General features: G+C 28.3%; 1 protein-coding gene across 3 annotated transcripts in view; it reads right to left on the bottom strand.

Moving 5' to 3' along the window:
- Positions 1 to 77: 77 nt before the first annotated feature.
- LOC145182731 (inositol polyphosphate-4-phosphatase type I A-like) overlaps positions 78 to 15,630 on the bottom strand; it is a 19,938-nt gene continuing 4,385 nt past the window's right edge. For 2 of the 3 annotated variants that reach the window (XM_090080476.1, XM_090080478.1), the window contains exons 9-33: positions 12,238 to 12,348; positions 11,976 to 12,055; positions 11,813 to 11,858; positions 9,388 to 9,426; positions 9,227 to 9,255; positions 9,089 to 9,136; positions 8,806 to 8,880; positions 8,623 to 8,680; positions 8,407 to 8,512; positions 8,176 to 8,280; positions 7,978 to 8,098; positions 7,728 to 7,783; positions 7,505 to 7,626; positions 7,255 to 7,402; positions 6,911 to 6,999; positions 6,765 to 6,825; positions 6,470 to 6,645; positions 2,892 to 3,015; positions 2,704 to 2,771; positions 2,079 to 2,125; positions 1,722 to 1,862; positions 1,500 to 1,597; positions 964 to 1,076; positions 713 to 867; positions 78 to 589 (exon numbers count right to left, since the gene is read on the bottom strand). In XM_090080476.1, the coding sequence (XP_089936602.1) occupies positions 454 to 589; positions 713 to 867; positions 964 to 1,076; positions 1,500 to 1,597; positions 1,722 to 1,862; positions 2,079 to 2,125; positions 2,704 to 2,771; positions 2,892 to 3,015; positions 6,470 to 6,645; positions 6,765 to 6,825; positions 6,911 to 6,999; positions 7,255 to 7,402; positions 7,505 to 7,626; positions 7,728 to 7,783; positions 7,978 to 8,098; positions 8,176 to 8,280; positions 8,407 to 8,512; positions 8,623 to 8,680; positions 8,806 to 8,880; positions 9,089 to 9,136; positions 9,227 to 9,255; positions 9,388 to 9,426; positions 11,813 to 11,858; positions 11,976 to 12,055; positions 12,238 to 12,348 (2,352 nt within the window). In that variant the 3' untranslated portion in view covers positions 78 to 453. Of the gene's footprint in view, positions 590 to 712; positions 868 to 955; positions 1,077 to 1,499; positions 1,598 to 1,721; positions 1,863 to 2,078; positions 2,126 to 2,703; positions 2,772 to 2,891; positions 3,016 to 6,469; positions 6,646 to 6,764; positions 6,826 to 6,910; positions 7,000 to 7,254; positions 7,403 to 7,504; positions 7,627 to 7,727; positions 7,784 to 7,977; positions 8,099 to 8,175; positions 8,281 to 8,406; positions 8,513 to 8,622; positions 8,681 to 8,805; positions 8,881 to 9,088; positions 9,137 to 9,226; positions 9,256 to 9,387; positions 9,427 to 11,812; positions 11,859 to 11,975; positions 12,056 to 12,237; positions 12,349 to 15,630 lie in introns of those variants that run through there. The other variant, XM_090080477.1, reaches the window with a different exon arrangement.

Genomic DNA, 15,630 nt, shown 5'->3' with positions numbered 1-15,630 from the left:
TATTTGAAAGATCTTATTCAACTGAATGATAAAAAGCTGGTTTCAGACGTAAAAAAAAAAAAAAAAAAAAAAGAATACAAGATAAAAAAAAATTTATCATTAAAAATATTTACAAGGACATAAAGGGTGCTATAATCAAGCAAAATGAAAATTTGAAAAAATTGCTATACCAAAGGTTTATTTTAGTTTTACTCAGAAAATTAATCCTCGTAATTAAATTACAGGCATGCAACACAATAACAAAATGAGAAAAACATGTTATCTGGAGAAAATAATAAAAAAGTGACTATCTACAACAAATATTATTTGTAGCATCAAGTACTGTTTGTATAGAATACTAAAGAAGACCTGTTGAATTTGCTGAACTCTCATTAATTTGATTTAGATGTTCAACAATAGCAAAGAATTCTCTAGAATTTCATTCTAATGGTCTTCAATAGCAATAAATGTACATTATGTTTGCAGATACTTTCCTATAGTTCCTTCAGGAGGTCTGTAGACAAAAGGAAGTGCTCTTACTTGTACCTTATTAAAAGCATATTTTGGCAATCCAACATTCTTGTATGAGTTGATGAGACGAACACCTTGACTAAAAAATTCAATAAAACTCATCCATACGTAACTTTTTTGCTTAGCAAATAAGTATAAAGCATAACATTAAAAAAAAACACAAGCCAGTCAGCAAAATTTATAAAAATATACAAACAGCCACCTTCGAACACTGCTTAACACTTTGTTAAACACATTTTCATTCATATCATGCTCTCTTTCTAAAGTTTTAACCATTTCCAATGTGACAGCCATAGATGTTCTATCTTTTGCACTTTTACAGCATGTCAAACGCAAGCCATTCATACGCCAGCATAACTGAAAGTCATTATTAATGAGCATCATAAACTAGTGGTTAATTCTTTATAATACTAAAAATAATTTAAAAATCAAATAATCTACTTGCATCTATACCTCTTCTGATATAAGAAGTACTTCATAATTTTTACTTTTTTTGTTACTTGATGAAGAGATGAGGTTATCTAGTAATGTCCCCAATGAAGCACTTGTAGCAGATCGACTTCTAACTAAAATAGAAAAAATTTTATTGATAGCCGTTTTCATAGAAGGGGACCTTTTTTTAACTATAACTGATACATAAATATTGTAAGCAAAAAAATATGTTGGTTGATAATCAAACTTCATTATTAATGTTTGCGTTAAAAATATAAACCTTATGTGTGCAATATAAGTAAGATTCTGCACAAAAAAAACAATTATAGTTTTTGTGTGCACAACTCCAGTTGATCGGAGAGCTTAACTTAAAAGCATTACGCATTCCTGACAGAACCTAAAATTTCCACTAAAAAAAACATAAAACTAAATATACACAACCAACATTCTACTTAAATTTTATTTGCTCAAAGATATTTGATATCCTCTAAATGGAATGGAGCCATGATAAATGAAAGTGGAATTTTTAAATTGAATTGTTTAATAAAGACATTTACCGTAATTTGGATACGATTGATTAAAAGAATGGTAGTATGTCTGTAATACATTGCAACTATTTCTGTTTATATCTTCTTGTAATGAAGTATCGCCAAACCTGTTATTGATGAAAAGAAAAATTCATGAACCTGTATTTAATAATTCAGCAACTTATTTTTTAATTACCAATTTTATTACTATCTTCTGCTTAAGAAAAAAAAAAAACAGTGGATTTATCTTACTTTTCAGCCAAAGTTGCAGACTCATTAATTCCAATACTAAACATTACAGGATGCAAAGTGATTGTACAACCATCTTGTATGCCCTTTGGTAATAGTTTAAACTGCTTTGACTTAAATGGAATTTCAACAACAATGGTTGATCTATAAAACAAAATATCTTCAAAGATTTTTCTTGGAAAATTTGTTTAATTTTGTGACATTAGGAAAAGCAAAAACCATTTGATGTCAAACTTATTTCTACATTTTATTTCAGGTTTGTTTTAACAAGCTATTTCAGGTATGTTAAATAGTAAAATAATATCTTTTAAGATAAAAGTAAAACTCAAACAAATAAAAAGTATAGCTAAAACAATTTACCTATTTCCACTGATAGAAGGAAATGAACTGGAATCAGAACAAATTATCTAAAACAGTTTTGGAAAGATTTTTTTATAAAGAGAATGTATTTAGCATAAACTATGTAATTAACTTATTGTTTTTTGAAAAAATATCATTAATACTAAATTTTTCCATAAAAATTCTAGGAAACTTTCATTCAACATGACCATCCTCAGCTTTAAAATTAACTCTGAATAGAAGCATGTTTTCCTGATATAATTCCTTGATGATTCCTTTAGGAGTTCTGGATTTTGAAAAGGCATCCTTTTTAACAAAAATACCCAAATATAATGTTCATTCAGGTACATTTTTGTGCCAACTACAACATTTTATTCAATGAAATCTAGTAGCATTTTTTCATGATTAATTCAATTGCTTTTATTTTGTTAAGTAATATATGCTTTTAAAACTTTTTTGTTTTTTAATTATAAAAAATCAGATAGAAAAAGTTTAAAAATTGAACATGAAATTCAGACAAACATTTCATAAAAGCTTGAAAAAAATTCACATTTTATAGTTTTATTTAATATTAACTGTGAATGCTTTTTTCTGTACAAATCATGACCTAACTCAACATCAGGAAATTAAACATTTAGTAAATCACCTTAAATTTGGCTTCTTTCAGGTCAGTCACTCCAATATACATATCTTCAATCATCCCCATTTCATCCCCTTAAAAAATTTTATATGCTTTATTTGGAATTCTTAAATTCAAAAATATATATTAATAAATAAAATATATATATATTATAAAATAAACAGTAAAAAAAAACTGTGTTTAAAATTCCATACCATAAGTTGAAAGAAGACTCTCAAAGTGGATCAAAAGTCCCACTTTCAAAAGTTGGTCTAAGAACTGAGCATTATTGATCTGTTGAGATAGCATTACCACAAAACCTGCCACTACTGAAGTCAACTATAATAAAATAGTATTCTTTTTCAATACATTGATTTAAATTCTCATATCACAAAAACCTCATTTCATAAAAAAAAAAAGTAATAGCATGACCACTAAAATTTGGTTAAACTCCCTAAAACATTAATGCTGATAATAACTGCTAATACCATTGAAATCTTATATAAAAATAAATAACTGCTTGATTAAATACATATTTTTTTAAAAATATTTTATAGAGCAAATAGTATATTTGTGTATATATATATATATATATATATATATATATATATATATATATATATATATATATATATATATATATATATATATATATATATATATATATATATATATATATATATATACAGTGCTCCCAGAAAGTATTAGCGCACTCATAATCTTTTTATTATAGACAACTTCAAATCAATATAAATTGTAAAGTAATTTTAACTTTGAACTAGTTTTTTTTAAAATGAAAGGTAAAACCAATTAAATTTAATTATAATGAAAAATATTGTCAATCAGCTTGTTTTTTTTATGAGTTAATTAAAGGTTTAATGACTACTTGGAAAATGTCTGAAATTAAGCATGCAAAAATATTAGCGCACTCATTTAAAATGTATTAGCACACTCATTTAATTCCTTTGAAAAAAAATTTTTTGGTTAATTTTTGTTAAAAACTTTCTGCTAATTAATAATAGTCAATAAAAAATGTAAGAAGAATAAATTGAAGTGGCAGAAATATCATTTGAAATACAGTTAGTTAAAACTTTAAAATTGCAACATCAAAAATATGGGTTTAAGGAGCATATCAATTGACACAGTGGCAAGTTGTTGGCCTGAACAAAAGTGGTCTCAGCAATCGAGAAATCGGACATCAACTTAAAATCAGTGAATGCAGCGTTAGAACAACACTCAAAAACTATGAGTTTGGAACAGTCAAAGACAAAAGTTGCTCTGGTCATCCCAAAAAAATGTCAGAAAGGGACGAAAATAAAGCAATTATGCTTGCCAGATACAACTCAAACATGAGCATAGCCGCAATCGCCTTAGACCTGAATACAGCGTTGGGTGCACATCAAGTTAGCTAATCAACAATTAGCAAGCTTATGAAGGAAAAATATCTCAATTCATACCTTGCAACAAAGATGCCACTATTAAGTATCAAAGACCATCTCAAACAAAGAAAATGGTGCAAAGAGAGAGCTACATGAACTGTAGAGCAATTGAGAAAAGTAATTTTCTGGGATTAGTCAAATTTTGAACTTATCAATTGCAAGAAAAGGGTTGTTGTGAGGAGATACAAAAACAAAAAATGTTATCCTCATTTATCATGTCAAGAGTTCAAGGAGGAGGAGGTTCATTTTGGCATTTGGGATTGAATTGCTGGATCTAGCAATTGACTGATGCATCTTTACACTGGTTGCCTTAATCGACATCGATAAAGAGAGATATTAGAAGATTATTTAAAGCCATCAATGGACATTTTCAAGGCTGACTCCACCTGGCAATTTCAACAAGATAACGCTCCTTGCCACACAGCACGCTCAATAAAGAATGGAAGAAAAACAATTGAATCTAATGCCTTGGCCCGCTCGCTCACCTGATTTAAATCCTATTGAGAATCTTTGGAGTTGGATGGACTGCAAATTACAAAAAAGCAACCCATTAACTTGGTGCAGCTCAAAACGCAAATGCAAGAGTTGTGGAATACCATGCCACAAGAATTAATCAGAAAACTTATAGATTCAATGCCGCGTAGAGTCTTGGCATGCCTTAAAAACAAAGGTGGTCACATAAAATGTTAAACTTTCTTAGAAAACCTGTAAGTGCACTAATACTTTTGCACATTTTATTAATATTGTTTTTATCACTCTTATTGTATTCTAATTGAATTCAAGATGATAATAAAGAAATATCTTTTATATATTTAACAATTAGTAATTCTGCTTTAGGTAAAAAAATATGAATGTGCTAATACTTTCTAAAAGCACTGTGTGTGTGTGTGTGTGTGTATATATATATATATATATATATACATACATTAACATGTAATTAAAAAATAATATCTATTTATAAATATGTAATAACAAAAAAATTTATAATATATATTTATTAAAATGTAATAAAAAAAACTTAATAATATTTATTTATAAACATGTAATAAGAAAAACTTTAAAGAAAAGTTAAAATATTAAAATTTTTAGAAACATGTGAAGATTTAGAATCTTGGTCATGATAGAATATATTTAGTAAACACAGGGGAAAGGGGTACTCAGTTGAACATGAAAAACAGTTGAGCAAAAATATTAAAGCCCTAAATATACAAATATTCTTAAACATTAATAACTAAAAATCCAACAGAAAGTTATTGTCTTGAAGCATTTTAAAACAACTTGTATACCATACTTGAGTGATTTTTAACCTCGTCAAATTTACAATTTTAATGAAACAGGTGTAACAAGCACCTTTAGCAAGTAAAATCATTGCAGAAAAAGGTACAAAACAAGTTAGTCAAAAAACATTAGTAGAACATCGCATACTTGTTACAGCATGCTATATAATTAATACAATTGGTAAATTTTTAACACCAGTCATATTTCCTCAAGTTCATGTTGTAAATGTGATAAAAAAAAAAAAGATAAAAAATGTGATAAAAATGCTCATCCATCAGAAAGAGCAATAACTGCAAATTTTAAACCATACTTGAAACATTTCATAAAGCATCTTAAATGAGAGTCAAGCATCAATACATTCTATAGATATTGAAAATACTTATACTGTTTCTTTGACAGTTTTGCCCCATCGCACCATTTTACAACAATCCATGTTGCAGCTTATAACATCAATGTTTTCTTGATTACCAGTTTTGTCTGCAACTTTGATTCAGTCTTTAGTACCCTTTTGAGTTTTTCCTATAACTAAAGTCCATTTGATACCTCCAAATCAATCAACACTATCTTCTTCAGTTCATTTTATATTAATAGCTCCACTAGTTCCTTAGCTCAGTAACAACTTTTGGTTAAGTCTTTACAATACATATCAGCTACTCTTATTGGCCCTTATCCTAAAGCTCCCCCTCAAGAAATTATTTCCAAAAAGAAGCACCACTTGTATATTGACTGATATCTCAGAGAAGCACTAGTGAAGGCAAAGATATCAAGAACTTACAGTAAAAATATCTTTTAAGATAACAGCTTTTAACTGTAAAAAATTGCAGTTAACGGCTATTATCTCAAAAGATAACAGCCTTTAATTAGATTACAGCATAATCTATTTTTATTTAATGTTCCTCAAAATTTCACTTAAGAGAAATGCTATAATTAAAAAATCATAAAATATCTTAATTAAAAAGGATTTTTGTTCAACTGTGTACCAAATTCCTTTTGTTTTTAAATCAGACCACATTCAGTGGTCTTGTCAGTGATTAAAAAAGATAAAAACTAAGAACAAAAAATATTGAAAAACATACTGTTTGAGAAAAGACTATGTCTCTACGATATCGAAGTTCAACAAGTCCAACATTTTGAGCTTCATCTTGCATTTGGATAAAGCGCATTATTACATTGATTTTATTTATAAGAGATATCACTGATGAAGTTATGGTATCAAGTTGTCCACAAGAAGCATTTATTTCTGAACTTATGCCTATAAGAATCAAAAATATGAGAAATTTTTAGATAAAAATCTGTATGCTTTACATCAAAAATATCAGTACATTTATAAATTTATAACATTATAAACTTTATGAAGCTTGGTTTATTTACCAGAATTAATTGTTGAAACAAACTTCTCTAAGGTATCACAATCTTTATTGTCATCTAAAGCCTAAAGTTAATTTTAAAAACTTCAAATATAAATGAAGCTAGATCTTTGTAATTAATGAAGTAGCAAAAATGAAAACATCACTTACAGCACATGATTTATTTACTGGTTTAAATTCTGCATTTACAGGACATGGTTTATTTAATGGTTTAAATTCTGTACCAGACCATTGCCATTCTTTAAAAAAAAGAAAAAATCTGATTTTACACTAAAAATAAAACTGATATTACTGTAATATAAACTTTTTTTCAAATAAAATCTGCAAACTTTTGTTTTATTTTTTGCATTTGCATTCGGATTAAAATAAATCATGAGGTTACAGATCTTTTTAGGCTTATAAATAACAGCAAAGAAATAACTTTTAATAATTTTTTTTTAAAAATGTTATTAAAAGCATTGTTTAAGAAAATATATACAAAATAGGAAACTAACTAATTTCACTCAATGAAACATTATCAATATTGGTGGAGATTGTCATAGATTTGATACGCAACTCTGGTCCACTAGTTCTTGCTCTCAGAAGTTGAGCTGTGGAATCTTGCACAAACAATGTTGAATTTAATGCAAGTAGTTCATCAATCTAAAGCAATAACATGAATATTTTAAAAAAAAGACAAAAAAAAGCTTCAGAAAATTACAAATAAAAAAATAAATTATGAAATTAATGCAACTTAATATCAACCTTTGAAGAAAGTATATTGATGCAGCTTTTAAACTTTGAAAGATCATCACTATTTGTTTCAATAACAAATTTTAAAAGATTGATCTGAGACATTATGTCAATTTTTAATCTTCTTAAAACATCTAGAAAGAATTGAAAATAGATATTCCCTGAATATAACATTCGCTCTGCTATATCAAGGCTAAGTTTTATAAATGGAGTCCTTTTTGTGTGCAAACTTTACCTTTTGCATGGACAGCTTTTAAATAACTTGCTTTTCTCTTTTCATCTTGACCAAATCTAAATAATAGCATTACAAACAATTACCTGCTTTCAAGGTCAGTAGATGTTTTACAATCTTGTTAAGGTAGATTGTTAACAGTTTACTTATACTCTTTTAAAGTAATAGAACTTGTAAGTTAAGAACAATTTTCAGTGTTTTTTAAAAAGTTTTGGAAAAAGACAGCCTATATAAAAAAAAAGAACTACTTTACCCTTCAAGAACTTTACGAGTATTTTCGTCTGTATTTTCAATCATTCTTCTTAAACCACCAGATTTGTATTTTAAGGAATGAGCTGTTGGAGCACCAACGGTAACAACATCATAGAAAAATTCTGGAAAAAAGCTCTTATTTTTATAGCTAAAAACCGCTTGATTGGAATCCTTTAATTCATCACTAAGCACATCTTACCTTTAGCATTATCCTCTTTGACACATAGCCTGTGAATATGCAAATTTGTTGGTATAAATTCTAGCTCTTTTTTTCCCTTATCTATACTTCGTTTGAAATTGACATCTGTATAAAAAGTTAACATTTTAAAGGTTTAAAGTACAGCACAAAATTTTTGTCAAAAAAGAAATATTTTAATTTTTAAAAAGTTCAACTTAACTTTCCATAAAACATTTCTTCCAACTTATTTACCTTCAAATTGACATAAATCTGCCAAACTGATTGAATATCGTTGAACCAAATCAAAATGGTTGTACTGGACTACATGCTCTTTTATCTTCTCCCATTCAGATTGAAGCTATATGTTAAGACAACTTGAAAAGTTATATACAAACTCAACCTGTTCTGAAAAATGAATGCATTTAATAATTTGAAATTCAAATATTTGAATATTTAAAAACAATTAACCTGACCAATCCCATGCAACTCTAATACAGATTCTTTTTCTTCCGAAATAAAAAGATTTCTGTAAAAAAAATTGGAATAACACACTTTATTATAATGAGAATTCCATATCAAATTCTATTAATAAAATCATTTAAAAAGCTTACTTGCTAAAAATAAATGCATAAAAATATTTTGCACACTTACAAAAGTATGCAAGGTATTTTGAAACAGAGTAAGCTTTCTGCTAAAAATTCCTGAAATTTTAGATCATTTCCAGTCCTAAAAAATTTTTTAGAATAAACTGAGAAACCATTACTCATAAAAAGAAAATATAGTATTTAATAACAATAACAAGAAATGAGATAAGATTTTTACACATCATAGTAAAATAATCTCATTAAGTTAACTAAAGAAACAAAAGAGATTCAATTTCCTTAATTTTATAAATTGAAACTAAATTAATAAAGATTGAATAATAATATATTACTTTGTAGGAGCATAGAAACTTCTTTGAATAACATTTGTGACATAAGTTCTAAGATTTAAAAAATGTTTATTGCATGATTTAATCTAGCCACTTTTTAAGTCATATGCAAAATGTAATGAAAAAAAAAGTTAAACTCACTTAGGACGCTCAAAAAGCTCATCTTTAAGCTTAAACAAAAAGTTAGATATTAGTGACACAAATTAAGAAAATTCAAATAGCTTATTTTTAAATTTAAATATATTTCAGAATATAGAGAACATACCTTTTATAAATACAAAATTTAAAAATTGTTAACATACATTTTCTGACATGGTGCCAGAGTAACTGCCATTTTCTCTCTAAAGATAATCACATTTTTGTGTTGTAATTAAGAATATATTTTTATAGATTCAAAAATTTTAATAAAAAAACCAACTTGAAAATTCATATCAATTATAAAATAACTAGTCAGAAGATCATCAAAACCAAACTTCAGTACAAACAATCAGGATCACCAATTCCGAAACTTTTTCTATTCTTATTGTTAAAAAAAGAAAAAAATTCAATATTAAGACTTAATACAATGTAAGTGGAGAATATGAACCACAAAAGAATTCTGTCAAGTAAGCTGAATCTAAAGACTTGTCTGGGATGAGTACAAATATGTAAAACTTTACTGCAAGTAACATTGTTTAAAAAGAATAGAGGTAAAATAAACTTCATATGTAAAATTTATTTTATATAAATATATAAAACTAAAGATAATAAATTTAAAAAATTATAAGTATTGAACTGTTTTTTACAATTTTCCTCTTATTAAAGTGCAAGATAATTAATTGATCATATTCTGGAATTTGGATATAGAACATATTGGTGCTTTTGAGGTAAAAGTCACTTAGCACAGTTTTGATGAAAATAGAGTTAAACGCTGTTAAGTAATTATATCTGTGATGTGAAAAATTATTAGTACCTATAACGAGAAGTAAACTTGGTGTATATGTAATGAGTTTCTTGCATGTATATCTTTGTTATCTCCAAAATGCAAAATTAATACTTAGTTTTTTTTTAAAACTGATGATATTATAAAACTTTAAACCTAACAAACTTAGTGACGATTGCTAATAAAATGCTGTGAAAATAATATGCTGTGAAAAGAAATATTTAATATTAATTCATATAATTTAATAAGCAGAAGCAAGTTTTGTTTTGAGGTTTGTAAGAAGTGATTAATTGGTGGTAATATTTTCATTAAAATTTGCATTTAGTGCTTTAAAAAAAAAACAAAAAAAAACCATAATGTATGAATGTATCAAAGGGTAATTCTCTTTGACATGTATTTTTACTACAATATATAATCATAATACCTCAGGATTTCTCTGGGATTTCTAAAAATGGCTTTTAAAAATTGGCTGCAGCACAGCTAAAATTCTTTTAATGTTAGTTGCCAAAAACAGTTTTGGCACAAATGGGATCTTGTTGGTAGATCTGTTAGATCTTTCACATGTGTTCTTAACCATGAACACATGTGAAAGAACTAACAGATCTACCAATGATTCCATTTATCAAGATTCCAGTGTCTTTACTACCTATTATTAACAAAAGCTATAGAATTCTTCAGATTGACATATATCTAGAATACTCTTTGCTAGAGGATGTTAAGTACATTTTTTGACTGTTTGCAAAAGGTTACTTTCTCAACCCACACTTTTGTAAAATTACAAAAGTTGGTTGGATACTAGAGACTACCTCAAACACATTAAAGCCCTTCAGTGACCTAGCAATCTCAACAGCTAATTATGTACAGATTTTAAATGTCTTTTGAAAAACAAACATCAAACTTCTACATTGAAGTTATTAAGAAGTTCTCACAAAGCTACAGAAAACCAGGTGTTACATCTCCTGTATTATCTTACATTGTAGAACACCGCATTCAAGAGTTCATTAAACTGAAAGGTGAATGGTTTGATGTTTTACATAGCTTTTAAAAATGTTACTATTTTGTAGCCTTAGTTGAAACAATACTACTTTCAGGAATTCGATACTAGACTGGGCAGGCTCTAGTCTGTCCATCTAGACTTTAAACAGTTGTGGATGGTGAGAAAGGCTGGAGGAAGAACCCAAACTATACAAAACATTTGAGAAGATTGTTTACTGGGGTGGTCCTCAAATTATTTACTTTTTTTTTAAGTTGTTTCATTTTTCCATTGGATGTCATATATAACCAAAAAAAGTTATGTATGGATGTCATATATAACCAAAAAAAGTTGATTGCATAAAAAGTATTTTTCTTTTCAATTTGTGAGTTGATTTAAAATTGACAAATCATGATATAAAAGGTCTGCAGCAAATTGAATAGCCAAAAAATAAAATTACCATCAACTAGAAGTTAGATTAAGAAAACATCTAAGATAACTGGAAACAATGGGAAATAGCAGCCTTATAGTTCTTACTTTTATTTGAATTTTTTTTGTTAAATTTTTTATGTATTGTTTGATATACAGAATAATGTCAAGAAATATTTAAATGCAGAAATTTGGGACATTTTTAAAGGATCAAGATGTTAAGATCAGAAAAAATCTTTTTTTAAAAGATTTCAATAATTTGAAATGTGATTTTTCATGAATTCCTAAAAAAATTTTTTTGGTTTTAATATTTTTGAATTTAAAAATTAATTTATATTTTTCTGGGAACTGAACTTTAATTTTGATGATCAGTAAGATCAAATATAACTTTTAACTTGCATACCATCCAACCTTGAATTTTAATAGTACCAGAAGGTATATCCATATTCCTAAAAATAAAAACTTCAAGTCTATAAAAAAAATAATAGCTTTATAATAAAACTTATTCTAACAATTAAATATTTTCATATACAGCTCCAAAAGATATAGATAACAATTTGATATACATTATTTTCAATGTTGTCTGACAGTTTTTGGCTTGTTGAATCTCTTGAATAGTACAAACAGCACTTCCAATTGGTACAACCTCAATAGCATAGAAATTTAATTATATATATTATAAAAATACAAATTATCAGATAAATTAAAAGAAAAAATTTTTTCGAAGATTTAACAGCAGCATAAAAGTGAAGACAAGCAATATAATAAGACAGTTAAAACTAATTTCAAAAGTCATTTCTAAAGATTTTTTTTTTATAAAAAACTTACATCATTCTTTGATTTACTTATAACATCGAATACAACAAATTTTAGACGGGTAATTGGCTGGAATTTTGATGCAAGCGTTAATGTTTTGAAAAAATTAGGCTCAAAAGATTCCTACATAACAAAAAGAAAAAAATTACCAACACAATAATATTTAGTTTTAACATTATAACATAATTAGTAACACTTCAGAGATTTTTGGGCCCTCCCACAGCAGCTGACCTTGTGAACCCATAGTAGCCATATAGCAATTTCTCTCATCACCAAGAGATTTCCATATAGCAATTTCTCTCATCACCAAGAGATGAAGTTTGTGAGGTATATATACATACATATATATACCTCACAAACTTCAGTTTGGGGATTCTTTGTATATATATATAGTGTATATATATAGTATATATGTATATAGAATACACACACACATAAATATATATATATATAATAAAGATTTTATAGGCATTTACAGAGACAATGGTTAAGTGCTCCAGAATCAGAAAGAGTTAAGAAAAGAATTACAAAAATGTTTAAGGAATTTGTATTAGTTGGCAAATCATTTCTTGATTTGTAGACAAGCATTTTCCAACAAAGCATATTTTGAGCAAAATATTCAACAGAAACACTTTAAAAGTTAGTTATAGTTGCATTTCGAATTTAAAATCTATAATAAACGGGCATAATCACAAAATCATCAACAAAATTGCAGATCAAAATAAGAAATCCTGTAACTGTATCAGCAGGTTGGATTGTCCCCTAAATCAACTTTGCCTGACTGAAAACACATTATACGAAGCTGTTTTTTCTTCCAACCTTCTGAACTATTTAGATAAAGTATATATTGGCATAAGTGAACCACCTTTTAAGTTATGATATACAAACCAAATTAAGTTGTTTAATACTGCAAGGTATAAAAATGGCACAGAACTATCTGAGAAGTGTGGCGCATAAAAGAAAAGAATGATAAACCAATAGTTAAATAGAGTATAATCAGAAAATGCCAACCTTACCAATCAACCACAAGAAGATGCACCATATGCTTAAATGAAAAAACTGAAATCACCATCTATAGGGGCGTAAATTTATTAAACAAAAAATAAGAGCTGGTAAGTGTAGGCATATAAATACATGTTTGCGTCATTTGATAGTAAAGACTAATTGGAAGCCATTAATAAGAACAATTCTTTTTTAACAACATTTTTAATGGTTTTTTCGTTTGTAACGCTTTTTTCATTATGTCTGTGTGTATATATACATATATATATATATAGCATAATATATATACAAAGCTATATATATATTAGGGAAAGGAAAACCGGTTTCCGGAAACCGTAAAATTCTTGGAAATCGAAAACCGAAAATGTTATTTTCAAAACCGGTTTTTGGATATACAGTACAATCTCTCTAATTCGAACTTTATGGGGAAAAATAAAAGTTCGAATTAGAGAAATTTTCGAATTATAGAAAGATGACTTTTCTTTTGCTCATTTCACGGTGACTTTACATTTAATCGAATTATGGAGATTTTCGAACTAAAGAGATTCGAATTAGAGAGATTATACTGTATATCTTTTGTACAAAATTTACTTGGTTATTTGGCAATTCTAAACCACTTTTCTTGATGTGAAGTTGCTCAAGAAAATTAATGAAAACTTTCAATTTGCTTCCATTCGAACTTTTACAGTAAGTTCCTGCAATTTGTGATGTAAAAAAGTGAAACAAATTTTCACAAAAACAAAAATGTTGTTTTCTGAAGTCCACAAGGATAACACACCAGTTTGGAAGCACTTTTTGCACTCAAAAGAGCTTGAATTGGCCAAGTGCAAGCTCTGCGACCAAGAAATTAAGTGCAAAGGAGGAACCACAAGCTCCATGAGGAACCACCTGATGACAAAGCACAACATCACATTTGTTGCAGTTGTTACTCCTGAGAGGAAACTCGAAGTCATCAACCTATTGATTCGTTTTTTAAGATAAAGGACCCTGTTGATGTTGTTTTGGCTGAGCTTATTTCATGTGATGGGCTGCCCTTTCGTGTTTTCTCAACTAGTCAATGTTTGAGAACAGCTCTTGCCCAAAGATATATACAAAATAGATACATACAAATTGCCCAAAGATGCTAAATCGATTAAGGCTCTGCTGATGAAACATTATGAAGATATCAAGAAAACTTATCAGCAGCAATTTGTAGAAAATAAGCTTGTTAGTCACAAATTTAGCTTAACCCTTGATGAGAATACTTCATCCAGAAACAGAAGATATATGAACATAAATGTTCATATGGAAGGTAATTATTGGAACCTTGGAATAATCAGGGTACATGGGTCTATGCCAGCAGAGAAATTTTGTGTAACTGTTGACAAGAAACTGAAAGAATTTGGACTACGTTTTGCCTGTGATATTGTTGCAGTAACCACAGACGGAGCTGCTGTAATGAAAAAATTTGGTAGCTCAATTTTACTAGACCATCAGCTCTGCTTTGCACATGGAATCCACTTGGCTGTCTGTGATGTTCTATATAGACAGTCTAGGAAAGAAGATAATGGCACACCTGAGCAAGACACTAATCTAGAAGAGGACCAAGAAGATGATGACAGCGATGAGAAAGAAGGATTAGAAGTTTCAGCAGAAGCAGGTGCATCAGCTCTTCCAATCATCAGAGAGGATGTCACAGAACTCATCAACAAGGTCAGAAAATGTGTCAGATTGTTTCGAAAGTCTCCAGTTAAAAATGACATGATTCTGCAAAAGCATGTCTAGTCTGAGTTTGGAAAGGAGCTGCAGCTAATCTTAGACTCTAAGACACGTTGGGACAGCTTATTAGATATGATTTCAAGATTTGTTACCCTTAAGAAATGTATTCTATGTCACTGATTGAGTTATCAAGCGATATTATGATTTCTGAGTCTGAATTTTCCACCTTACAAAATCTAGTAAATGCTTTAGAACCAATCAAGGTTGGTGCTGAAGCACTTTGCAGAAGAGATTCGAACTTGCTCTCATCTGATGGCATTCTGAAGTTCATTTTCAAGCATCTAAAAAGCCAGAAAAACACCTTTAGTCAAGAGCTAGTTGACTCATTTACTAAAAGAGTCATCGAGAGGAGGAATGCTATATTAGTAAACTTAGTTAAATATCTGAATAATCCTGATGTCATTAATGGAGCAACTCATGAAATTTTCAAAAATTCCATGCCAAAGAGAAATCCAATTGCTACTACTGCATCAAGTTTCTTTAATCGTTTGTTTGAGCAAAAGAGAAGTGAGTCTATAGATGAGGAAAACTTGTCAGATAATGAAACTAGTCAGGAACAAGTACAGCAATTTACTTCCTTGTCAGAAGAGCTCGAGTTCTCCATTAGAAAGACAGTCAAATGGGTTTCACCAAAGAAACAAAAAA

This window comes from Hydra viridissima, unplaced genomic scaffold, assembly GCF_058129835.1.
Source record: "Hydra viridissima isolate aposymbiotic clone 2 unplaced genomic scaffold, HvirCarnegie_v1 scaffold_2, whole genome shotgun sequence".
Lineage (NCBI taxonomy): Eukaryota > Metazoa > Cnidaria > Hydrozoa > Anthoathecata > Hydridae > Hydra > Hydra viridissima.
Note: the sequence above shows the minus strand (reverse complement) of the source record. Positions and strands in the feature narration are given on the sequence as shown.